The sequence below is a fragment of the Phalacrocorax carbo genome, chromosome 14, assembly GCF_963921805.1.
Source record: "Phalacrocorax carbo chromosome 14, bPhaCar2.1, whole genome shotgun sequence".
NCBI classification, from domain to species: domain Eukaryota; kingdom Metazoa; phylum Chordata; class Aves; order Suliformes; family Phalacrocoracidae; genus Phalacrocorax; species Phalacrocorax carbo.
In genome coordinates this window covers 8,364,680-8,389,610 of record NC_087526.1, presented here as the reverse complement: position 1 = coordinate 8,389,610, position 24,931 = coordinate 8,364,680, and the positions used below count along the sequence as shown (strand labels likewise).

General features: G+C 44.7%; 2 protein-coding genes across 4 annotated transcripts in view; one reads left to right on the top strand and one right to left on the bottom strand.

Annotated features, from left to right (window-relative positions):
- The window catches only part of DNAJC5 (DnaJ heat shock protein family (Hsp40) member C5), a 33,336-nt gene extending 15,334 nt beyond the window's left edge, over window positions 1-18,002 (top strand). Inside the window, exons 1-6 of one of the 3 annotated variants that reach the window (XM_064465434.1) lie at window positions 2,107-2,237; window positions 2,661-2,728; window positions 7,811-7,947; window positions 10,339-10,552; window positions 11,767-11,938; window positions 12,676-18,002. In XM_064465434.1, the coding sequence (XP_064321504.1) occupies window positions 7,841-7,947; window positions 10,339-10,552; window positions 11,767-11,938; window positions 12,676-12,779 (597 nt within the window). In that variant the 5' untranslated portion in view covers window positions 2,107-2,237; window positions 2,661-2,728; window positions 7,811-7,840 and the 3' untranslated portion in view covers window positions 12,780-18,002. Of the gene's footprint in view, window positions 1-2,106; window positions 2,238-2,660; window positions 2,729-3,561; window positions 3,680-7,810; window positions 7,948-10,338; window positions 10,553-11,766; window positions 11,939-12,675 lie in introns of those variants that run through there. The other 2 variants (XM_064465433.1, XM_064465435.1) reach the window with 2 other exon arrangements.
- A 6,548-nt stretch (window positions 18,003-24,550) lies between these two features.
- Window positions 24,551-24,931, bottom strand: LOC135315700 (corticoliberin-like). Its single transcript, XM_064465330.1, has one exon. It carries the CDS (start codon window positions 24,929-24,931, stop codon window positions 24,551-24,553), a length of 381 nt encoding a protein of 126 aa, XP_064321400.1.

Below are 24,931 nucleotides of genomic sequence, written 5' to 3'. Positions count from 1 at the left end.
GTTCTGTACATAGCTAGGTATTGTGTATGTGTGCTATGAAAAATAAAGATTTTTCTTCTGACGGACTTCTGATGAGGTGTGGGCCGGAATCTTTTATTTGAGCTGTTTGAAGCTTCTATCCACACATCATTGTAATTTCATTTACTTCATTATGTGCCAAATGCTGACTTTAGCAGGATATCTCATTTTGTCAAAGGCAAGCTAGTATAATCAAATCTCCAAAGTATGTTTGGACTTTGCTTTCTTCTCCTGTTCCACTCACAGATTTCCAACTGTGTACATCCATAAATTAAGCATATTGTAGCTGTTGATCAGTTTGACTGTCAACATTTCTGAAGCTTAGGTTGCTGTCTGAAACGGAATTAGTGGTAAATTTAAAGATGTCTTCATCTCGGCATGAAGGTAGAGCTTATTTAGGAAATAAGAATTTCTGTGCATCTGCTAGCTAGAGATTGAAAGAGAAGATTTACAGAGACCACAGGCAAAACTGGTGGACTCGTCCATCTGAGTAGGTCTGTTCCAGTTGCCAGTGTCCGAAGAGCCTGGCTCATAATTCTGATAGCTAGCCCTGACACCATCCGCAGCCTTCTAAAGAATATGTTAAAATCACTCTGTTGTTGATCACTTTGTAATGAAGGGAACAGTGGGCAGGGAGCCTGGAAGCTTTCATGGGTTCACAAAACGGGACACTTCTCATCTGAGAGGTGGTTCACCCTCTCATATTGCACATGCTGAGTGAGAAAGTTTAAACTCTCCCTGTAGCTTGTGTGCTCCCTGCCTTTCGTTTTTCAGGGAGAGTCCTCTGACGGGATCTATCAAATGAACTAAATAGATCTATCAACAGTAAGCTGATTATTTAGCGGTTGGTTGGTTCATTCTTATTTATGGACATGCTGCTAAGATCAAGCAGCTTCTTACAGATTGCATAAAACAAATTCTGTGGTCAGTAACGACAGCAGCTTACCAGGTGTGTTCCCAACATCTCCGTCTGCAGCACCAAACCCTCCAAGTTCGTGAAAGATGTAGTTTTTAATTGAACGGGGAGTTTATTTCTCAAGTACATTCAGAGCTTGTTCTCTGGAATCTGTTGAAAGAGTTTGGATGATGATTAAACGATGACTTGCCGGGTAAGAGCTGCTCTGCAGTTACACTCACTAAGTTTGTTACTAATCTAATGCATAAGTGACTTTGTGATTAATGACGTGGGTTAGATGTATCCTGTAGCTGCTTAATTGGAAAGATACTTTAATCTGTTGAAGTGATTTTTCCCTAAATTCTTCTGTAGCATCATCTAGCATGTACCAGGCTCCTCTTGTCCATTTGTTCTCTTAATTTTGTGTGATCGGTGATCTGGAGCAATCTGTCTAACTTTGCCTTGACCGCTGAGAGAAGGGGCTTGTGTTGCTGGGTCATCTCAGGTTCTCTTCCTCCCTGTCTGCTGAAGTGAGGCTTGTTTCTTCTTTGGGTAATCTGCTTCGGGAAGAGGGAGTGTGAATAGGATAAAACTGTGGTTTTCTTGATGGGCGTTTGTCCTGGCAAAATGAGCTGGCATCGCTCCTCTGTTGAAGCACATGAACCAATTTTGATGCTGGGCAGAATGGTGTTAGAAATGGCAGAGTAACGTTCAGCTGCTCCATACTCTTGTGCGTCTCCTTCATCTTAGTGGCAGTGCTGTTAATAACTTGCAAAGAAAGGTGCTGTACAGACAATACTGTTTTTATATTGAAATTTTTTTTTTTAAATTAGGTTGATTTGTCATTAAGGCATCTGGCATGTGAACACCACTACACCTCTCTAGGCTGTTGCAGAGTCTTACTCCGCTGTGGTTTGCCTTGCCCTGTGCCTGTGCTTGGCTGCTCCCTTGAAGGGTGGTAGAGCAGGCTGTGTGCCCGCTTCTCGTGTGCCGGCGCTTGTAGTCCGCTGTATTAGCTAAGCTTCTTTAGCTGTCTCTCTCTAACAACATTACAGATTATCAAGACTTGAAAAAACACACTTCTCTTGTTTTAAGTACAGGTATTTCACAAATGCTTAAGTTGAAAACGTCCAAAGTCTTAAACAGATAATGGTTATTAGAGTTTCAGTGTGAAGACTGGTATCTTTATTTTAGACAAGTGTGTGTCTTTCCTGTGGTAGAAGGTTTGGGAAAAGAAGCTGAAGCTACAGATAGAAGCACAGAGCCCTTGAATCTATGCTTCAAAATGTTTGTAACTTACTCTGACAGCTAATCAATTTGAAAGGTAAGTATTTACATTGTGGAAACCTACTGTAGTATAAAATATTTTGGATGGTAAAAACACTTCTGTTTTATTCTGGACTTTCATATCGAGGTGGCATTTGAGTGAAAGCATAATGAAAATACTTAAATGCAGCCTTTAAAATACATTTTCTGATGCCAGCTGACCCTGTCATAGGAAGGTGCGTGCCTACTGAACGCATCCAGACTGCAGCATGCCTCCACATTCCCGGTGGCTTCAATACTTGCCTGCTTTAAGTGAAAATTCTGTATAAGTATAGAAGGTTACATTTTTGTTATTTCACTTCTGTCTTGTCTTTAGCATATTACAAGTATTGTTAAAATAAAATAATGTGATGATAATTTGGAAGAGAGCCCTCAACACAAGAGTTAGCGAACAATTGATTTGCTTTTGTTTTATCTATAGGAGATTCAGTTTTAGAATCGTGTGGAGGCTGTTACCACTTGCCTTAGAATATTCGAACTAGACACCAGGTAAGTACTGTATTTTTTGATTTATTTTGCATTTCAATGACTAACTAAAAGAATGCCGAGGAAACAAAGTTCAAAGTTTCTTATAGAACTCTCTAATACCTCATGAAGGCAAGCTTAAAACACCTCATATTTTTCTTGATAATACAATCTTGTATATGTTTCTCTCCCTCCCCTATAAAAATTATTTTTTTTCATCCTCGAAAAAATACCAGATTGTGAGAAAGGCTCTAAATGAATCTGAGACAGATGGACAGGATGCGGAGGCCAGTGATGCTATTTCATTTTTGTGATAAATCAATATTTACTAAGTGTTTTCTGACTTGGTGTTTTTATTTAGACTTATACTAGTAAATACTGGTTCAGATAAAATAAATTATTCGAAGATTAATGCCTGTAGTTAATTTTTTTACACTGGAAATCTTGAAAAGCTAGTAATCTTAAATTTAACTGACATATTTTACCCGTCAGTAATGAGAAATGCTTTGTGGAATACAAATCTTTCCTAAAATATGCGGGAGCTTCCTAAAGTTGTATAATAAAGCATCAACTAGACAGAATTTTTGTAAGAGCTGGCAAAACAATATTTCCAAGATAGACTCTTTAATCGTATGCTAATATGTTCTTAAAACTGTAATTGCAGAGGGCTTGACAACGTAACAGTTTGTATGAAACACACTTGCAGGGTTGGTGCCTTGGTGGGGTTGGGTTGTGCTACGACAGCAGCCTACCTCTTCTGTCCAGCACTTCCAGCTTTGAGTGTCTTTCTCGTTCTTTTTGTTTCTTATTTGCCCCTTTTGGGGTTTTTCTATTGTCCGTGTTACTGGCATCGTAAGGAAAGACTGGGAAGCTGTTCTGTTCTTCTGGTTTCAACTGAACTTGTTTGCAAACATGCAGTTTGGATAGAGAGTATCCATTAAGGCTAGTGACCTTCCATTAACCTGTGTCTAGTAGGTAAGTATCATCTACCACATCAGGAGGTGGTGGATTTTGTCCGTTACAGCAGGATTTCACTTCTTGGAACAACTGTTGGCAGCTAGAATCCCTACATTGAAGATAGAAACTTCACTAAAATTATGAACAGCACATATGTAAAGGTCTGTGCAATGGTACCTGCTTTAATGGTGTGATTTTGTTTTTATTTTTCAGTAACGTAAGCTTATGAATATATAGGTATTAAGAAAATTTAAATTCTGGTGAAGATTGTACCCCAGTGTTCTGCTGTAGTAGTATTTTTTGAAGTTAACATTGTTTGGTTTCCTCTGCCCCTTCTGATTTTTATCAGTGGAGCTGAACAGCCACAACTCCTTCCAAAAGCAGAGTTCCTCCAGTGCGGAAATTCAAGTGAGCGGCTGTGCTTTCTGACTTAAATGGGGAAATGTACAGAACTAATTTGAAATGGGAGAAGTGATATTGCAGACAACATGTTACTTTATGGTTTCCAGTGAAACCACAAACGTTCATGAATACTGAATGCTTCATACTTGAAGTGGAATTAAAAGTCCTGCTGTTAGCCTGCTTTCAGATGCTAACAACGCTGAAATACTGTTGATACTGTCCATTGAATTAGGCCTCTGTCCCTTTATCGCTACAAGGCGGCTCTTTCCATCAGGGATCCGACAGATGCATTGCAGTGTTTTTACAAACCTCGGCTCCCTGTGCGCGCAGCGTCAGTAACCTCCACCCTCTGTCCTGCCATACAGCTAAGCACGTTTTCTTGGAAAAGTTGATCTTCCCCCTCCAGTTAAATTCTTTGCAGCATCTTGAGGCAGGGTCAGATGAAATTTTAGTCCTCGTTCCCTGCTTTTGGCCACCAGCTCTGCCATCACCCTTTTTGGTGCTGGCATTCCTTGGGATGTTCTGTGAGTAATTTCCTAAACTGGCAGAGAACTACTCCTTTTTCTCGGCTGTAATGATAGTTTGCCATTTTAATGAGTTAAATACAACTTATAAAAGGGTCAGCAGAGCTGGCAGAAACTCAGATATCACCAGATTCATGAAACTTGACAGGATTATTTTGGGAAGCTAAAAACAAAATTGGCCTTTCTAAGGTTCAATTTACCATTGATGTATTTAAAATGCTACGCTGGCTTCCCTATATAACCTATCAGGTTTAATATAAGTCTTTTCAGCAAGGTGGTACAAATTATACTTACCTAGTCATGCTGGAAACAGTTGCATTTTCTGGTAAAGCTGACTAATGCAGGATATTCTGGTACACAAATAGTTAAACAGTGTGCTGTTTAATCCAGGGGATTACCTTTCTTCAGAGCCTTCGGAGAGAAACCTCTTCAGGGCATCCTGCTTGGTTAGAATATGTAGCAGATGGCTTGTTGCTGCTGAATACAAGACTTTTTTAAAAATACAGAGCAGCTTTCAGTACTGTGAATTAGAGCCACTTGTAAAAACAGTAGGATAGATAATATCCTGGTTTATGGAGTGCTCCGAACTTAAATAACTTGCACTTTTATTGTCTGTTTCATATTTAAAAAGCCAAAGGTTGTGTTCCTAGGTATAATACTCTTCTGTTCCCTTAAATAACAAGCTTCCCAGATGAATTCCCATTACCACCTTGTCCTCCACTCTTCTGCCAAGGCCAACGTGTTCAATTCATGCCAGTATTGAAAAACAGACACCTCATTCCACCGAACTCCAGATACCCTGAGCTGTTCGGATTGAAGCGATTAAAGATTGCAGCAGCGTGGAATTTTATTCCTGCGTCTGTCTTTATTCTTGACGGGCAGCCTGCGGACTGATAGACATTGCCTGGATCAAATTGAATTTATTTTTATTAAACAGATTGGCCCTAATTTAACAGCGGAGATTTTATTAGGCAGCACATAGTGTATACCTGTGATCTGCAGCATCTGTGCACCAAAGGCATGTTGGATTGATTTTTAAAGGAAGTTTGTTACGCCTGAACAGAGCTGCAGACTTTAAACAACACAAATGTTCATAATGCCCTTGAAGCTCCAGTTTGAAGCAATCCCTTTGGAAGATCTAAATTATCATGTACAGTTTCAACCAGGATGCTATTTCCCCCCACCCCCCAGTCTTCAGAGTAATCCCACAGGTCCCTGGCAAAGCGCAGTAGTGATAGACGCTCCCCTTGGCTGGCTGCTGCTGACAGGTGACCGGCATGATAGAGCTGCAGGAGCGTTATCGTAGGGAGGCTGCGAGGAAGTGGTGGTGGTTGGAGAGCAGGAGAAGCTGCGTGGGGGAGCCAGGGCGGCGGTCAGAGCAGGCCTGTGTGATTAGCTAGATTACCAGATAGACATCAGGATCATCAGTCATTGACCTCAGCAGTGGGACTGCTTGGGTGGAGGGGGCTGGGAGGCTGCGGCCAGCTTCACCTGTAGCTGTGCATGGGAAAAGGCTGTTGCAGAGGGTTCTGCCTGGTGTATCCCTGGGTGCGGGATTTCTTTCCTGATTTTTTTTTTCCCCCCTTTTCTGAATGAGATTGTGCCCAAATCAGTGAATCAGTTGAATTGTGTCTGTAAAACTCAATAATTTTCCTCTCTCACAGAAACCTTTTGGTAGCTGAACAGTATTCTTCAAAAGAAATATTTTCTCTCACTATGCACATATTCACTTTCCAGATTTGGGGTGTATTTTGAATTCGTAGCCAAAGCATGAGGATTTAGACCTTTTATTATTATTAATAATAATGTATGGCTTCCTTTTTAGGTAGCCTTTAATTAAACTTACCAGAGCTGTCAATGACCACTTGAAGGAAATACAATGAGAGTTTCCTAGTTTAGCTGGTGTATTCCAGTCAAAGAAGCTGGACGCAGTGCCCAGTGTTAAACTGATCTAAAGTTGGAGAGGCCAAATGCAGAGGAGTAGTGAACAGTAGGCTCTGAGATGAACAAGAAAGTCAGAATGGCTATATCCACATCTTCGCCACCTAGTCACGCTTGTACAGGCATGACAATACCCACGTGTTGGTACAAACAGAACTGTGTTTCTTGTGAAGCGTACCAGCATTATGAGGTCATACCAAGAACCAGGCAGTGCAAGATGCCACGTCTGAGAGTGTTTCTTTCAGGTAGCCTTTTAAAAGCCAAAGTTATTAACTTTGTTATATAAGATAAAGGGTTAAATTAGAAAAGTCTGGTGCTTTAAATATCTTTTTCAAAGACTACATAATCTGGTGTAGGCTAACTGTAATGACATAATCCAAAAATAGCCAATAGTCTTTCTCTTCGATGCTCATCCTTGCTGCAGTTCTGCAGCTAAGGAATGGCAACTGCTAATCTCCTCAGGATGTTAGAGGACATAACCATATCACTCCGTGGCATGGCACAGGGGAGACCTCTAGGGTCTTTCCCATTTGAATTTGGAGCAGGAGGTTAATTCACGTTCAAGTAGTATGATTTTAACTGTAATATATGTTAAATGTTTGAGCCATGACTTTAAATTATAAGAGATTTCCCCTATGTAAGTGGGCAGGCATTCCCTCTCTCATATTGGGGTGCACAGACCTAGTCAAACAGGGTTTGTCTAAAGGATTCTGCTCAACCTGGTGACAGTGATGAGATGGGAGGCTGGGGTGTTGGAGCGTGCATGGAGGTTTTATAAATTTTTTTAATGTAACAGAACGTATGCAATTGAAAATACAAATGAAATTGCGTACTCCTGTGCAAGTGGGGTACAAAAAGACAGACTTAATGTAATAGCAACCTATCTGTTGTCAAGTTGTTTTTATAGGTATTATCACAAATAAATTATCTTAATATTGAGACTAAGAAAGAAGATGGAGCAGCTTTAAGGATGTTTATGCAGTACATATCTATAGCTATACCTCAGCTCTTGATTTTGGGTTTTTGGAAAGAAGAGTTGAGTATGTACAGCAGTGATTCTAGGGTGCCTGTGTTGTGCTGAAAATGCAGTAGTTGCTTTCACTGATAATTAACTGAGTTTTGTAGCTTTTTAACTTCCACATAAGTTAATAGTCTTCTCAAAGCACATTTAAACCTTACAAAAGATGAATTTTCACACGCAAGTTCTGTTTTCAAGGGTGATTTGACTACTGAGGTCTGTGTTCTTTTTCGTTTAAGTATATCTTAACCTCTTTTTTGGCAGGGACCAGTTCTCTCTTCAGGTTAGTTCGAGATGGCAGACCAGAGGCAACGTTCCCTCTCTACCTCTGGAGAATCATTATACCACGTGCTGGGGTTGGACAAGAATGCCACTTCAGATGATATCAAAAAGTCATACAGGTAAAGGTTCAAGTTTTACACCTGTTGCCCAATAGCACAAGTAGCTTTAAGTGTTCAACAGATGTCATATTAACATACAGGCTCAGGTTGGTTTATTTATGCCTTTTGCAAAAAAAACACGTAAGAAAGCCAGGTGAAAACATGGTTGCTTCTTGCAAAAGTTGATGTAAAACCCTGCCGAGGCTTTGTATTTAAGTGCTGTTAAATTTTCACATCTCATCTCTAGTAGGTTAAATTCTCAGATATGCAGTATCATTCTGAAAGGTCTTTATCTAAAGTTGAACAGAGTTTTAAGACAGTGTGATCAGAGCTAAATTCTTCATGTTATATAGCCTGTTGTCTGGCTTACAGAGACCACAGATGTGTAGTATTGCCCTCTTGTCCATCATGTCCAATGCTGGCACAGTGAGGTATAGATTAAAGATGCAAATAAGGATGAAAACTGAGTATCAACAATGACTTTTTTAAAAAATCCATTCAAAATTTCTTATTCTATGTGGAGTTACTATTTTTAAAAGAGGATTTTTTAACTTTATTTCACTTCTTAGACACATGAAAGGGCTTCACACTGACCAAATAAAAACAAACAAAAGTCCTGCAACATCCTCTCTTTCCACATTCCCCCCAAATCTGCTTAAATGCCATTGCTTCTTCACCTTATTAAGCATGAGCTCCAGTCGTGTAGACTGTTTGACAAGTGGCAATGTATTTAACGTTACACTAGGGGTCAGTAGTAATCTTTACTTGAAGATATTAATTTTGGGAATTGTTTCCTTTTAGTCTTTAACATTTATTGGAACTTTTTCCCTTTCAATGTTACATTTTAATACTGATGGCAACTACATGGTGAAGCCTGAATAAATTGGGTCCACAGATTCTCAAAAATCAACTGTGTCTTCCTAAAACCTTTAACTGGAAGTTTAAATCAGCAATCTTCAGGCCTTAGCAACTGGAAAATAATTTTACCTTCTTGGGGGAAAAACTGCAATGGTTTTTCTTTTGGAGGCACAACCCAACTCAATCCTAGGGAGAAACGTAGCTGCTTCGTACTTACCTGAACCTTCATCAAATCTTGTTTCCTCTGCTGTTGCTTTACAAGAGGAGGATTGACACCTTTTGTTTTCATTCCATGGGAACATCCTTTGCTGGCCTGTGGGCTATGGGGTTTGTGTACGTGTAGGAAATGGGAAATTAAAAATATTTATCTGTTGCAGCCAGCCTGCTAGTAGCTAAGCCCTTTCCAGGTTTGTATAACCTCCCTCTAACTATAAAAACTGTGATTATTTCAGTCCTCAACCCCATTATTTAGCGGAGCAGCATCATTTACAGTTTGAGTATTTCAAGTGCACACTCAATTTATTGTCTGAAAGCTGTGATATACTTGCATGCATGCCCAAATGTGGGCTTGCACAAATCCTTATTTTACGTTTCTCTCAATATTTCCTCACTGTAAAGTTGTCATGCCAATGTCTGCGGGCTTCTAGTGTATCTTTCAAATATGGGACTTTGTGGTGATTTTCTGTAGGAGGACAAGTACCTTTTTTGGTGGAGGAGGACTGTTAGCATACAGTTCTGTATCATTTTTCTACTTGGGAGCACAAATGGCTCAAATGGCAAAACAGCATTTTTTTCTGTTTAAAAGGAGGTTTGGCCAGTTATATCTACTCATTTCTATAAATATCTTGGGCCATGTCAGAACTAGCAAATTTATCAGTGCTTAATCTGATTTTTTTCTTGTGCTGTGTTCAGAGATCTCCGGGGACTGTAAACTGCTGTCATTTAGTTGTAAGAGATCTGGCATGATTAAGGGAGGTACGTTGTGATTTCCTGGTATCTCGAAACTCTGAAGCTTTTTCTATTCTAGCAAGCCTTGAACTGAAAAGTACTTTGTTCCTGTACAGGAATTGGTGAATTAACCACAAGTGATTGTCTGTTCTATTTTTGTGTTCAGACATAGCAGATTAGCTGTGGCAGCTTGCTTTTATTTAGCCTTTGGTACTATATCTTAGGCTTGCGGTGTGTCTTTTTTCTGTTAGCTTGGTCTTTGCTTTAGCAGGAGCAAAACTTACTGGTGGAAATTGCAGGAACTGAGGGGTAAAAAAGAGTACTACTTTTCTTCAGTGTCTCTCTTTTTTTCCATTGAATTTCTGAGGGCCAAATCCAGCAGTCTGAAGTCAGTCCTGTGAACTAAGCTAGGCAGTGCTGTAGCCTTTTGTTATCATCTAAGGAAGAATCATCAGGGGAGTTGAATCACAGATGAAGGAAACCAACTGGAACTTGAAAGTCTCCCTTGAGTGACAGGCTATGGAATTAAAAAAAAAAAATATCAAAAAACCAGGAACCCAAATCCCAGTTTTTAATCTATAACTATCTCTTTTTTTCTTTCTGCAGGAAACTTGCTTTGAAATATCATCCTGATAAAAACCCTGATAATCCAGAGGCAGCAGAAAAATTCAAAGAGATCAATAATGCACACGCAATATTGACCGATGCCACAAAGCGAAACATCTATGATAAGTATGGTTCTCTGGGTCTGTATGTAGCAGAACAGTTCGGTGAAGAAAATGTGAACACATACTTCGTGCTATCCAGCTGGTGGGCAAAGGTAAATAAAAGTGCAAAGAGAAGTTATTCTGGATTGGCATTTAAAACTCTTAAAGAGCTCCATTTGAAAATTGTGTTTGTTTTTACTTCTGGAAATTGCTGATTTCTGACACCTGGTGAGTAACGTTCTCTTGCTGTGTTAGTCTGTATTTCAGAAGTGTTTTTCTATTGCCTTTCAGTGATACAGGCCTAATAAGCAAGACTTATTGCCAAGAGAAGTGTAGTTCCTTCTAGTGGATTTAAGCGATGAGGATTTGGGGGCTTTTCTGTTTGGTTAATACCTGCTAAATGATTTTGCAAAACGAGTCCTGATTGTGAACTTGAGCTCACACAGGAGATCCTGTTTAGAAGTTTTCTTAGAAATTACTCAGGGGCTTCCCTGAACGAATGTCACTTCAGCTCTTCTCTGATTTGAGAGACTCCTGGTTATTTGTTCAGTTGCCTGTCCTTGTTTCTTGTGCAGCAGGAGGTGTATCACCAGTAAACCAGAATTATACTGCAAGCTTAGTTTTCCTCACAAATGCATGCAAAAAGGTTGCTTGAAAGTAGTGCACGCATGCAGTAGGTGTAACAATTGTCATATATGTGCCTTCTCGGGGTCTTCTGCCAGTACCAAGGAATTACTGTATTTTACTGGACTTGAATTATCTTTAAGTGTAATATCCTTCTATCTTTTTAAGTAACACATTTTAAGATGACCACATTTACTCAAAAGTGCAAAAAACCTATATGTTGCACATTACATATTTCTCATACTGAAATTGTCTAGGCTTTTGCATTTCAGAGTTCATGGTGAGCTTTGCAGCCATGCTGACAGCCTTGGGTGGGTCAAAGTCCGTGCTGTAGGTACATTGCGACCTGTGTGTCAGTTACAGTCCATCCTAAACTATTGTACCTCTAGGTTTTAATATAGATACACTTCTTAGACCTGTATCTTCTTCTAGGTGTAGCAGAATAGTGCACTTAAATGTAAATGGTAGGAATTCAAGTAAACCAGGTTGGCAGTACTCACCCCAGTGTAAAATGCTGAGAGCGGTGGCCAGTTTTGCACATATTTTTAAATATATCGTGGTGATGAAGTATAAAACTGTAGCTAGTAAGTTCTGCCTCTACATTGCTATATTTTTGGTTTCCATATCTGAGTCTCACAAACTCAGTGGTCACAGCGTGGTAGGCACAGGTTATAAATATTTCTCTGTCTTCTGCCCTCTGCAGGCCTTGTTTGTGTTCTGTGGGCTCATCACAGGCTGCTATTGCTGTTGCTGTCTGTGCTGCTGCTGTAATTGTTGCTGTGGGAAGTGTAAACCCAAACCTCCTGAAGGTGAAGAGCAGGAATACTACGTCTCTCCAGAGGACTTGGAGGCACAGTTGCAGTCAGATGAAAGGGGTAGGTAACGCTGTGAGATTTCTAGAATGACCGTCAGTCTCTGACCAGGTGCTCTGTGTGCTGGTTAAGGAACAGCATGTGCTTTGTAGAGATCAGCACAGGTCTCGGATTGTAGGTGACGGTGATGGAATGCTTGTGGCACAAGAGTTACGTGGGTAACACTAACACCAGAGCTATAGTTGTTGAAAACTCCAGGAGGGTCTTCACTGAACCCTAAGTCAGCTTCAGAGCCAGCAGGTCACCATCATTTGGCTTCCTTCCCACTTGTTGGAGTAACGTTACCAGCCAGACACCTGTGACCCCAATGGATGCGGGGTGTCAAGGTAGTTATGTTAGCCCCGTCAGGCGTAAAGGAAATGGGACTGCTCCCCTAATAGCTATATCTAATACTCTTTGTGAAGATATGATGCTATTTCTGTAGAATTAAACTAATTCAAAAATTGTAGAGCCTTGTGTGTGCTCTGATCATGTTTTTAAAGGGCATTGCTGAATGGTGGGCAAGGATCAGCTGCTCTTACATGGAGAAGGAAATACGATAAATGTTCCACACGTAGACTTGAGTCGAATGGTATTGTGTGCAGACTGAAAAACAGTAAATTAACATCATGCTCTTAGAGGAGTATAAAACTGCGTTATCAGAGTGTTGCAGGGAGATGTAACTTATGCTTACCAAAACATACGATGCTGGTTTGTTTTTTTTCCCCCTGGTGTGCTAAGCCTTTTGTCTCACTTTTCAGAGGCCTCAGACGCACCTATTGTGATACAGCCAGCATCAGCCACGGAGACGACCCAGCTCACAGCTGACTCTCACCCCAGCTACCACACTGATGGATTTAATTAAGTTAAGGAATCACTGTAATTAGAATGGATAAAAAAAAATTACATGGCCAACTCAACACTAGAATCATGAACATTAGAAGTAGGGAATGGGGAGGGGGAATAATTCTGCCACAGTAAGACGGCAGCTTTCCAACCTGCCGAAAATATTTTGTAATCCCTTCAGCCTTTTGTCACCTTTCAGTGTCGTATCTTGACGATACGTGAAGTGCTGTAGCATGCAGTATTTAAAGCAGTTTAGCTACGGTCTTATTTGTTTCCTTTCTTTTTTTTGTTCCCTTTTTTTTTTATAGCATGTATGGAGTTATGTTAAATGTCTGTGGTGTAATGTATTGAGTTGTCACAATATAAGTGTGATGGAGACATTCTGCATTCTAAGCAGTGCTACTGGCCTAAAAATGAGATTTAAAAAGAAAAAATTTCACAGAAGCCACCATTCTTCTATACAGCTGAGCTGTTGAAGACCTTTAAAAGTTCATGATTTTCATTTGAGTGCAACAAACCAGTTCTTTTATTCCTTCTTCTATTCCTATGTTATCTAAGCAAGTTTACAAAGCCAAGAACCAAAAAATGCCAGTCCTGCAGAGCTGGAGTTCTCTTTAATGCTGGTGTTCAGCTTAAATAAATCTACCTTGAAAAATAAGAAGGGAGAGTTTCCAATCTTTGAACAGCAATTTATGTGTAAGGCGATCTTCAGTGACAACATAACCGCAAACTGTAGTTTGTCACAAAACCAACGGTGAATGGGTTTGTTCGGTGGTGGCAGTGGGATTTTAACTTCAAGCATGATTCTGTTTTGGTTTGAGTTCAGTCATTTTCCTGAATTGCTAAAGACCAAATAGTGCAGCTTTTTTTTTTGAATGCATGAGAATCTTAAAGTGAAACTGGTTAATTGGTTTTTCACTGAGCAAGTGAGTAAAACGCAGACAGCAGGCAACAGCGTAAATGTTTAGAAAAAACTGGGTTTTAAACACTTGTTCTAATAATTTGAGATAGTGATAGACAAATGGGGTATTGTGTGTCCTTTTTTTTTAAAGCTTTTATAATACGCTGTCTCTAATTTTCTCATGAACGTCTTTGTGGAGTACTTATGGCTTTTTAAGAACACACCTTTGTGTTTATATTGTGTAATTTGCACATTGTCTTGCATTTAGACTTGTTTACACCAATGTGTTTCTTTTCCTCAGAACAACTATGAGGAAACCATTGAAAGGTTTCCTGTACTATTTTGAAACCAAATCACATTCAATACTGCTCTAGAAATACAGTTTATTGCGATTTAACTGTTAACAAAGCATTTTAGGCAGCTGCTGAATTGCTGGTATATTTTGTTGTTAATAATCTTGCTTTAGATGACATGGAATCAGGATCTAGAACAGCTACCAGAGAACCTACACTTGGCACTTTTAGCAGTTAATTACAGCCTCTTTAATTTTGATCTTTGTGGTTTTATATCACAATGCCTCTACCGTCCTTTGTATCCCCCATCTCCCCTTTTCATTTTTCACCTATTTCTGTCGAGAGGCTATTTACAGCCTTCCACCTGGTGTTTGCTTTGAAGGTCTTTCATGCTGCTCTGTTACGAGATCCAGGTGTTACTTTTGAATGGGGTAAAGCACTGTCGGTCTGCAAGAAAACCATCAGAAAATGAAGGTGACTCTCCTGCCAGAGGATTGTTCTGAATATATTTTCACACTATGTTTGCATGAGCTGAAAATGATGGAGCGCATAAAATCTGACGTGAATCTGTGTTAAACATGCTGGGTAGAAGAAAACGTTCTTAACACGGTCTCAATGCTAAGTGAGGGATGTTTGCAAAATCAGGCTTCCCTGTAGCTGTTGGTACAAGCACATGTTTGTTGCCTGCATGTGAGCTTGTTGCAAATAAGCATGCTTGTGTTACCACATCAGGTCCCAAAAATTCAGAAAGAAATGTTACTCTTAAATAACTGGCTAGACCTCAGTAGCACGCTTGTTGAGTCATTTCTTCCACGTTGATCATTCTTTTAGACATGAAACTTGGTGGTACTGGAAGATACTTTTGTCTGGAAAACTCTCTTGGGTGGTTTTGAGGACAGTCGCGTCTGATTTGGTTTGAGGTCCTTATTTAACTAAAGTCTTTGTGTGACCCCTTGGAATGAAAAGCAATCTTTAGGCTTAAAAAAATAACATCACATTGGCTGTCCTTACAGACTTTTCCTGAAGCCTGTTCTTGATGTCAAATTGCACGCTGGAATATACTTGAATATCTGCAGGCTTTGTCCCCTAAAACCTCGCTGGTTGCAACTGCCCTTATCTGTGCAAATATATTCTTGGTTAAAAAAAATAAATAGTGCTAGACATTTGGTAAATGAGCATAGTTGATCAGAGTGACGCAGTAGAACGAGGAAAAGGCTGTTTCCCATGCACTGTAGTTTGTTATACTCTGTGGCCCCTTGTTCATCTAGACGGGCAACACAAAGCCAGTTGTTTCGGTTGTTGCTGCAGCTGTGACCCAGTGACGCTGGGGGCTGGATGTCGGTGTTAATTTGGAGTAATACTCTTGTTTCTTAACACCTCTGGGCTACTTCCACTGAACTAGAAAGTCTGGGAGGAGGTTGTGGCTCTGGGGAGGTGTGTAACGCACCTGGAGTTGCTCCGCAGGCTCCCGATGGCAGAACCGAAATGCGGGCAGCAAATGAGGATTAGAGGCGATACCATTATCAGTGTTTCCCACTGCTTGGGAGAAGATGACATTGAGGATAAATTTGCTGTTTTAGCAAGGCATGGGTTTGAGAGAGACTGCCTTCCTTTCAGCTGTGTCTGTGGGTGGTGTGTGAATAGTAAATTAGTCTGTATGCTGTTATATGCCAGAATGATGTTGGATGCTCCAAGGGAGACTACTCTGAGATCACAGTTACAGGGAATGACGGGAAAACACGTTTTTAGATGCATATTCATGGTTTTGGAAACTGTTTTAAGTTTGTCTATGTTACTCTGTAGTCTCTGGCTTCAAGATTGTTGAGTATTAATGCAGTTGGTGAAGTATATAAGAAAGCAGCTTAAACATTGTTTTTTTAAAACAACTTGTGTAATTGGAAGGTAAGTAGGTTAATGCCCACTGTTTTTCTGCTCTTGTAGGTAAGGTACAGGAGTATCCTGGGCTCTAACACCAGTTGCACTTCGAAAGGCCATGTTGAATCCTAGTGAATGCAAAGTTGTATTGGAAATAATGGTTAAAAATCTGGTGCAGAAGATTGCTCAGCAGTTCTGAGCTTGGGCGGATGGAGCTGCAGTGTCCCCACCAGAGCCGCAGTAGCGTAGTGTTGCAGGCACTGCAGCCCCTTACCTGGCTTACATGCAGAATGTTTCCTTCCAGAATTAAACCTGAGCACTCTTGATCTCTGTTCAGCGTGTTGCCGGAATCAAAACTTGAGCTTTGGGTTTTCATTTTGTGTTTTTTGTTTGCTTGTTTTGATGGGATATTTCGGCTGGGTTTTGGTTTTTTTGTTTTGTTTCTTAAGAGCTGTATAATTTTTTACAAGTTGTCCAGGACCTCCATTTCAGTAGTTCAGCCACCTCCATCTAGCTCATCGAACCTCTTCAGCACCAATTTTCTTAGCACTTGTAGCTCCTCCTGATGAGGAGAAGTATCGGGGAGAATCTGATCTGGAGAGCTTCCACTGGCTGGTGTTAAGGACCACTGACTTTATTCCCAAGCTGTGTTGCGTGGAGAACCATTTGTAGCTTAGGGTGAGCAGGGAAAGCTACTGCCTCGCTCAGAGCGTGCTGAGGTACCATCCCTCCTGGCCGCGGCCGAGCTGCTGGAGGAGGAGGTGGTGCTGGACCTGTGGTGCCCCATCCTCCCTGGGGATGGAATCCCCAACGCACTGTAGTACAAGGAATTGTACGCTCCACTTGAAGTGACCGAAGGGGCACCGCACCTGTTAAATGCCAGTTTCATTTTGTTAGTGAAGTTTGTAGGAAATTCTTAAATATTTATCTGTATATAAATTTGTTTATGTAAACCTCAGTGGTGTCTGATAGGGTTAGATTTCTGCTGGTTCCATGCAGTGATGTTTTAGAGCCATGTTACCTTTTTAGTATTATTTTTAGATTTGTAATATTTTTAAACTGCTTTAGATATTAGTGCTCATAGTGTACTTAAAACATGATGCTCTTCGAGGTTTGGGTGAGCACAGCCTGCAGCCTGAGCAGGAACACCTGCTGAGGAGGAAGGCTTGAGCACGGAACTGAGAAATACCGAGTCCTGCAGCAGTGCTGTAGTCGGGGGAATAGAGTTTTCAAAACCCTTCATGTCAGCCTATGAACACTACAGGTGTAACCAGGGCAGGAGCCTGACTGAAAATATATTTCTGTCCCATCTGTGAAGCGGTTGTGTTGTGTGGTGTAGGGGGGCACCAGTGTGCTTTTGGGGGAGGTTCTATCAGAGCATTTGTACTGTATGCGCTCCTTGAGAGAGGTACCTGCTTTTCTCAGCTAGTTTGTGTCCTTCGGTGTTCTTGACATTTCCAGATAATTTAGGAAACGTGTTTGTGCTGCAGGCTTTCCTACCTGATGTGACTGGATATCGGCGTCATGTTGAACAGGAGACTCTTGCAAGGTGGTCAGGGAGGCTTTTGGAGCCCCCACCTCATGTTCATAATTCTGGATGCTGTTTAAATATGCATTAATCTTAGAGCACTGAAAAGTAACTCCCCCCCAGTACAAGTGTTTATATTGTAAGGTCGGTATAAACTTAACATGCTTAATTATTTGATGCCGCTTCTCTGTATTATAGTGGAAATCATCTAGTTTGTAGCGTATCATTACACCAACAACTGCTTAAAATATCTTGAAAGAAATGTAACTGATAGCTAAAAAGGTGGCAGGAAATTTGTCAGTGTTGAAGTCCTGAAAGAACTGTGTGGTCTGCTCCACGTCCTGCGCTGGGAGGCTTATGTACTATCTGGGACTCGGCGAGACTGAAATTCCCATTTCCTTCCAAGAAGATGCTTTCTTTACAAGAAGAAACCGCGTGAAGGAAGCCGTCTGTCTGATGTTTGCACAAGCCAAATGCCATAAATCTGGAAGACAAACCTTCGTTTGGAAATCAAATGCCAACATTACGTGCACAGTTATTTTTTTCTTGTTAAAAGGCTAGATGCTGGGAATTTCTGATGGTTATATATATATGTATGTATATGTATAGAGGAAGCTCTTATATAAAGTGGCCATTCATTCTCGAGTGCTGTTGTCTCTCTGCTCCCTTTCCCCCACAGCCAGCCACGTGGGTGTGCTCTTGCTGCCTGTGCATGGTTACTCGTCATACCCTTCCAAAAATGTAACGATCTACTTGAATTCTGCGAGCTGTCCCCTGTCCCCGGCCCCTCCGGCCTGAGCTGGGCTTTGCCTGCTCCAGCTTTCCTTCGGAGGACAGAAGGGAAACCCAGTGGTAGCGAGGAGGGCAAGGGCCCAGCTCTGGAATGACTTGAACTTACATGGGCTGGTACGTGGGGTGTTCTACGTGTGGTCGATGCACTCATCGCTAGAGGTGTAATAGAACACGCTGATTTGGTTTTTTTCCTTATACTAGTTTTCACCACATTGTACCTCCCCACAGCGGGGCTCGGTGAGCTCACAGAGCAAGGTCCAAGCCCTCGCTGGAGGCTTTGGGTTGCAACATCACGTGTGTGTCTGTATGTATATATGCACATATGTATATATTTATACAACAGGTGTGCACCTAGTACTTGCTGCTGTTTTTCCTTTGGTGGTAAAAACATGAAATTTGGCTCCAAGTACTGCTATGAACTCAGCCAGACAAGTGGACGGTGTGAGTTTTGTGTGTCCAGAATTGTGCTTTCTCCTTTCAGCTGCAGGAAAAAAAAACAAAAACCCAAACAAGATCTTTCAGGCTAAATGACTGGTGAAGGAAACGGTGGAAGAATCCTGTTGTATAAATAAATGGGCAGTACATGCGGGAGAGCTGTGCTGTTCGAAAAGGAAAAGCGATCTTCTGCTCCCAAGGCCTTCCCTCCTTGCTCGAGTGAGTTTACACTTGAACAGCGTGGCGTGTTTGCAGTCGGTCCTGGTACTCCGCGTGCAGTGCTTGCCGGTTGGATTCGTAAGGGCTTGGAGTTACTGCGAGTCGTAAAACTGAAGTTAGGCAGTGATCTGTGTAAAGGCACGGTGATTGTGGCCAGCGTACGTGTGTACCGCCAGATCACTGCTAGTCGTGCTGGGTAGAGCCCGCAGCCGGCCCGCCTCGGGCCGTTGGCTCCAGGGGCTGTCGCCCGACATGCGAAATGCAGAAACGGGGGAATGTTGGGGGGATTCCTTTCTCACTTACACGTTTGAAGTTCTGTTTGTGTCCGTCGCAGTAGATGAACTGCGAGGTTTGCCAAGTTCCAAACACTGGCTGTTCCCGCGTCGGGATGCGTGCCGCCTGAGCCGGTCGCCGTCAGCCCTTCCTTCCACTCCACCCCACCTTCGCCCGCTTTTCGGGGGCTGGGTGTCATGGTTTGGTTTGTGTTACCACAGACACCCAAGGTGGTTTGTGTTCGTTCTGCATGTGAGCAAGGCCCCGAACTAAGTAATTCATCGTTGGGTTTGGTTGTGTTGGCCTCTTTATGAAGCCTGAGGGAGCGGAGGATGCCGGGAGAGAACGCGTTTTGCACTGTACTTCAACTCGGGCGGGGCAGGGTGGGGGGGAGCCCATCTTTAAAAAAAGGAAAAATTATTAAAAAACCACCCCCACAAACCACAATCGAAATATAAATGTATCTGAAAAGCAATTCTAATATAGACATATATATTTTGTTATGTTACTAAAGGACCATACTTTGAATTGTATGTAAGTAGATGTGGCTGTCTGAACTTTGTGGATTGTAACACTCGATACTACTGAGCTCCTGTACATACACGCAGTTACGGCAGAAGGATTTATTTTACGTTTTAGCATGGTAATTTGTGTATTGTATGTCTGAATAGAAACTAAAATAAAGATTGCTAAGTTATCTGAAACCACTGTTGTAAAATAAATGTTTTCAACGCAGAAATGCGCATTGGCTTTTTCTTTCCTTACCGCGGGTCTGCGCGGCCCGAGGGACCTGGTGCTGTGGGGCTGTGTGTGGAGTTGGGTGGGAGCTCAGAGAGGTCTCCAGCCTCCGCTGTCCCCTGGATGGGCACGTTGTGGTGCCCGACCACTCCTCAGCTCTGTGCCTGCAGGTGGGGGCCGGGTGCCTGCGGCAGGGAATGCAACTGCCCCCTTCTGCCTCCTCTTGCACCTGCCAGGGAGTCCCTGGCATTTTTTGAGCATATTAAAGGCCAAAGACCTTTAAACGATGCCAGACCATGGCAGCTATTGGCTGTGTAAATACAAGTTATAGTTGCCAGGTGGTACAAGAAATGATTGTGGGGCATGGGGGAAGGGGTGTGGGGCACTGACAGCTGCTCCAGCCTCGGTGCAGGTCTGTCTGCTTGCAGTAAAAAAAAACCATTTCCAAAGAAGCCGATGTTGGAGACTGGTTTTGCTCCTGGTCTTGGTGGTGGAGAGACAGAAACAAAGATGAGCAAAAAGTGTGCCGAAGGCTACTATGAGGCTTGTTTCCAAGCCAGGGTGGGGACTGAGGCAGCGTAAATCTGAGCGCTGCACCTGCGTCTGGGGGGGATGAAAGGCTGCCCTTACTGCAAGGTGGCACCAGCGGCTTTTACTACTCACGCAGCTTCCCCAGGATCATTCATTTTGAAGAGGTTAATTCCGCATTTGATGGAAATGCGCTGGAAGGAGGTAAGCACAAAACCGTGATGTTCCAGCTGGTGTATGCTCCCTGGCAGGACTCGCCCTGGCGTCACGGGTATGGCCTCAGCGTACCTGGGGGGCTGTGGCCCGTCCCGCCCCAACCCCTCGCCTTGCAGGATGGTTCCCTGGGGGCCGCTGTCTCCAACTGCCCTCCCCTCGTGCCAAAGCTCAGTTGTGTCCTGGAGCCATCTCAGCGGAGCACGTTGGTGGCTGAGGAGGGGCTCCCATCACACGGTGCTCTGCTGTGGAGTAGCCGTGGCTGGGGATGCCTGGCTGGAGCGCAGGCAGGGTGCAGCAAGCAAAATGCTCCCGCTGGCAGCCTGAGGTTGGACACATCCAGGCCCAGCAGGGACCCCTTTGGCTGCTTTTTGCTGGGGAAAGGTGTCCCATCATCAGGCACCTTCTGGCCGTTCTGCCCCCAGGGTGCTGCGGGATGGAGCGTGGTGGGTCTGGCCATTCACATCAAGTGACGTTTTCTATTTGAGGCTTCTGGTTATCTTTTTATTGGCTGTTTCCCCCTCATAACAAATTAAACCCCTTTATGCGTTACTTTGGCATTTGTGTCATGGGCTACTTGTGTGTATGAATTTCATCTTCACCCCAGCTCTCGATGAAACCTGGTACCTGCATAGGGCCACTGATCATGGGCAGGCTCCTGGCTCCCACCCCGCAGCCAGGCTGTTTGTGGCATGGCTGAGGGCTGCTGCTGCCTGCCTACCTTCAATTTCATAGAATCATAGAATGATTTGGGTTGGAAGGGACCTTTGGAGGCCATCTAGTCCAACCCCCTTGCAGTGAGCAGGGACGTCTTCAACTAGATCAGGCTGCTCAGAGCCCCGTCCAACCTGGCCTTGAATGTTTCCAGGGATGGGACATTGACCACCTCTTGGGGCAACCCGGGCCAGTGTTTCATCACCCTCATTGTAAAAAATGTCTTCCTTAAATCCAGTCTAAATCTACCCTCCTTTAGTTTAAAACCATCACCCCTTGTCCTGTCACAACAGGCCTTGCTAAAGAGGTTGCCCCGTCTTTCCTACAGGCCCCCTTGAAGTACTGGAAGGCTGCAATAAGGTCTCCCCGGAGCCTTGTCTTCCCCAGGCTGAACAACCCCAACACTCTCAGCCTTGATTTCCCATCACTTTGAAATGCTAAATACAAGCAGTGGCCCGTGTGCTGCAGGCTGAAGGATGCCCTGCCTGTGTGCCAACAGCTGAGGGATGCCCTGCCTCTGCCCGCCAGCAGCGTGTCCTTGGCACCCCATATGCTGGCCTGGAGGGGCCAAGGAAGCGCATGATGCAGAGGGTCACTGATGAGCAGGAGGAGATCCAGAGCCTCAGGTCCCTCTCCAGGCTCGGAGCTGGAGGACATGGCACAGCAGAGGCAGGGGCTGCAGGGATGTGGAGCTGGGGCTGGAGCGATCCCTAGCTGAAAGCCAATGTTTGGCTCATCAACCATGAGCTGTTGCAGCCTCCCTTGGAAAAGGCACTGCCGGGCAGAGGAAAAAGGCTGCGTTGGCAGAGAAGATCCTAGGAAAAGCCAGGAAGGGTGTGCAGGGTCAGGCTAGGTTGGGTTCACAAAACCAGGTCAAAGCTATTTAATTTGGGCACATTTCCTCATCAGCGTGCCTCTGCCACAGCACCCACTCCCCTGTGCTCTTGTGTCGTCATGGTCTGATCTCTTACCTTGATTTCTGTCCTCACAAGTTGCTGCTCCCTCACCATCCCCTCTCTGATGTCCCCAGGGTGCCAGAGGGCCTGTCTCTCCCTGTGCCCACCCCCTGTCTGTCACCCAGTGCTGAGCTGGCCCTGGGGAGGGGACGCCAAAGACCCCATGATTTGCAGAGGGCTCTGTGCACGGCCCCGGGACACTTTTCTTCCTTGCCCCCAGGGATGCAGCAGAGCAAACTCTCCTGCCAGGATGGTCTGTGCCTGGGAGCCTTCCCCAAACCCTGTTCAGCTCCATCTTGCCCCAGTGCAGCAGCTCAGCCCCATGCTGGCAGCACAGGCAGGGGCTGGCAGGCAGCAGTTCCCACACAGCCTGCGGTGGACACAGCCTCTCCGAGTGCGGGTATGTGTCTGTGGGAGGGGGTTTGAGTTAATGGGGGTCCATGGCCCAGTGCAGGAGGCAGTGTGAGGAGGGAGGGGCCAGGACCCCTGGGGGCCTGGGATGCTCTTGCTGCTGATGCACGGTCAGGAACTCTCTTAGAGGCATGCTTGTCTTCCTCTCAAAGCCACCAAGCTGAGGTTTCATTAAACCTTACCCCGAACTGCCAGCTGTGACACTAAAAGGCACAGACTTGCTGCGAGGCTGGGAAGCGGCAGCTTTTGGAGCCACTCGCAGCAATACTGGAGGAGGGAAAGCCCTGGCTGGGTTTCAGGGTGCAGCTCCCAACCTGGGGCTCAGAGCAAACCTCATTTGTCAAAGCCGTGTCTGCCCTGGGAGAGCTCTGAGGCCAGAGGACATGGGGCTGCTCCAGCTGGAGTTTGCCGGCACCCACAGACAGAGCCAGACCCCTCACGGGGCAGGAAGAACCACCAGTGCCTGCCAAGCCGCTGTCCCCAGAGCAGCAGCCCAGAGAGTAACATCCCCTACAGCCCCCCGTGGATGGACCTGCACACCCAGCTGTCCCCCACTTGTGTCCTGAGCACTTGTCCTGCCCTAGGCTGCTGCTGGCACCCGGCTCCCTGCAAGCAGCAGAAATCATCCTCCTCCTCCTCCTCCCACCACATCTGGGGGCCTTGGCTCAGCCAGCCCCATACCCCCTGCCCCAGCAAGGCCCCAGCTTTCCTATAGGATTAAAAGTGCTTCTGAGCCACCCCAGATACCTCAGGCTGTGTATAATTGCCTCTGGTTTAACAATCTGTTTCTCCCTTTCCTTGCAGTAATTACTGCTTTTATGTATTCCTTACATTTTTTCATAATGGGAAAAAAACATACTTTTATAGAGAAAAAACCCAGCCCACAAAGAGATCACAGGGCATTAGCAGCACAAGGAGAAGCTTTGTCCCATGGAGCCACCATCTTCAGAGAATATCAAACTTTGTTTGCAAGACCCAGGACAGCTCTCCAGGATAATTTAGCTTGCCAGCACTGGAGCTGCTGCTAGCGCAGCCCTGGGAGGAGGATGAGGGACCCCTGGGACCTTGTGGGATGCTGGTGCCTGGCTGCATGGGTGATGGCGATGGACTGGCAGGTGCTGCAGATCTCACAGGCCATGGTGGGACATGATCGCCCCTGCCACACCCCAACCAACTCAAGACCCTCTTGCAGGGCTGACCGCAAAGGCCCCTCTGCAGCATGTGCTGCCCCATCCTGATGAGGAGGCTGTTTGTGCAACCTCACCTCTTATTGTGCAGCTGATGGTGGTTTTTCACATGCATGTACACATGTGTGTCCACATGCACACGTGTTCCATGCTCCTGTGGCTACTGAGTGGTGCAGCTTGTGCCTCTCCCGCCCTTTCCTTGTTCCTCAGGTGGGAGAGGTGCTTTGCACTGGTGCCTTTCATCCAGGGAAGCATCTGGGATTGCTCTGGTGGTTTTGGGGAGACCTGTTTTGGGTCCATGGGTGGTGGTAGCTCTGGGAGGGGAAAAGGATGCTCCGTACCCATGGTTGCTGCAACATCAGTGTGTCAAAGCATTTCCAAGCCCTGTGCCTGCAAAGGGGTTGGATCCAGAGGGCTCAAAATCAGGGATGTCCCCTCTGAGGGAGGAGAGGAAAGGGTCGCCTTTGCCATCCCCGTGTAGGGCTGGAGCAGTGGGGGAAGCACAAAAGCACAGCAACGGAGCAAGTGCGAGGGTGACTTTAATGCACAACAGTGAGAGCAACACACGGGACGCAGTGACGGGGACCCCACTGGGCAAGGTGAGGGGGGGCTCCCTGGGCACAGCTCCAGCCTCCAGCTGGGCAGCAGCATCCCCCCTCTCTTCTCCGCTCTGCCATGGCCACTCGCTATGGGGTTTGTCTCCTTCATTCCCTCCCACAACCCTCCCTCATTTTCCTATACTCTGCAGCAAGAGCTTATTGCTGAGCGCCTTCTGGGCCAGTCTTTCCTCCCGGGACATTTCCAGGAACTCGCGCAGGAGGTGGAAGGTGAGATCCAGTGAGTTGGGTTTGCCGTCTCGCCTCTTGCCAGTTTGCAGCGCCCGTGGGGTGCGTGGGACTGGGGTGGGCTCTGCCTCACGGGGCTGGCACAGTCTCTGGGGCAGGGGGCTAGCAGCGGGGTCGGGGGGTCGCGGGGCTCCCGGCCAGGGCTCCCAGGTGGGTTGGGGGGCCAGGGTCAGCCTGCGGGTCGGGCCCCGGGGCCACTGCAGGGGTGAGCAGGTCTCCGAGGGCAGGAAGAGCAGGACGAGGACGGAGGCAGCCGAAATCAT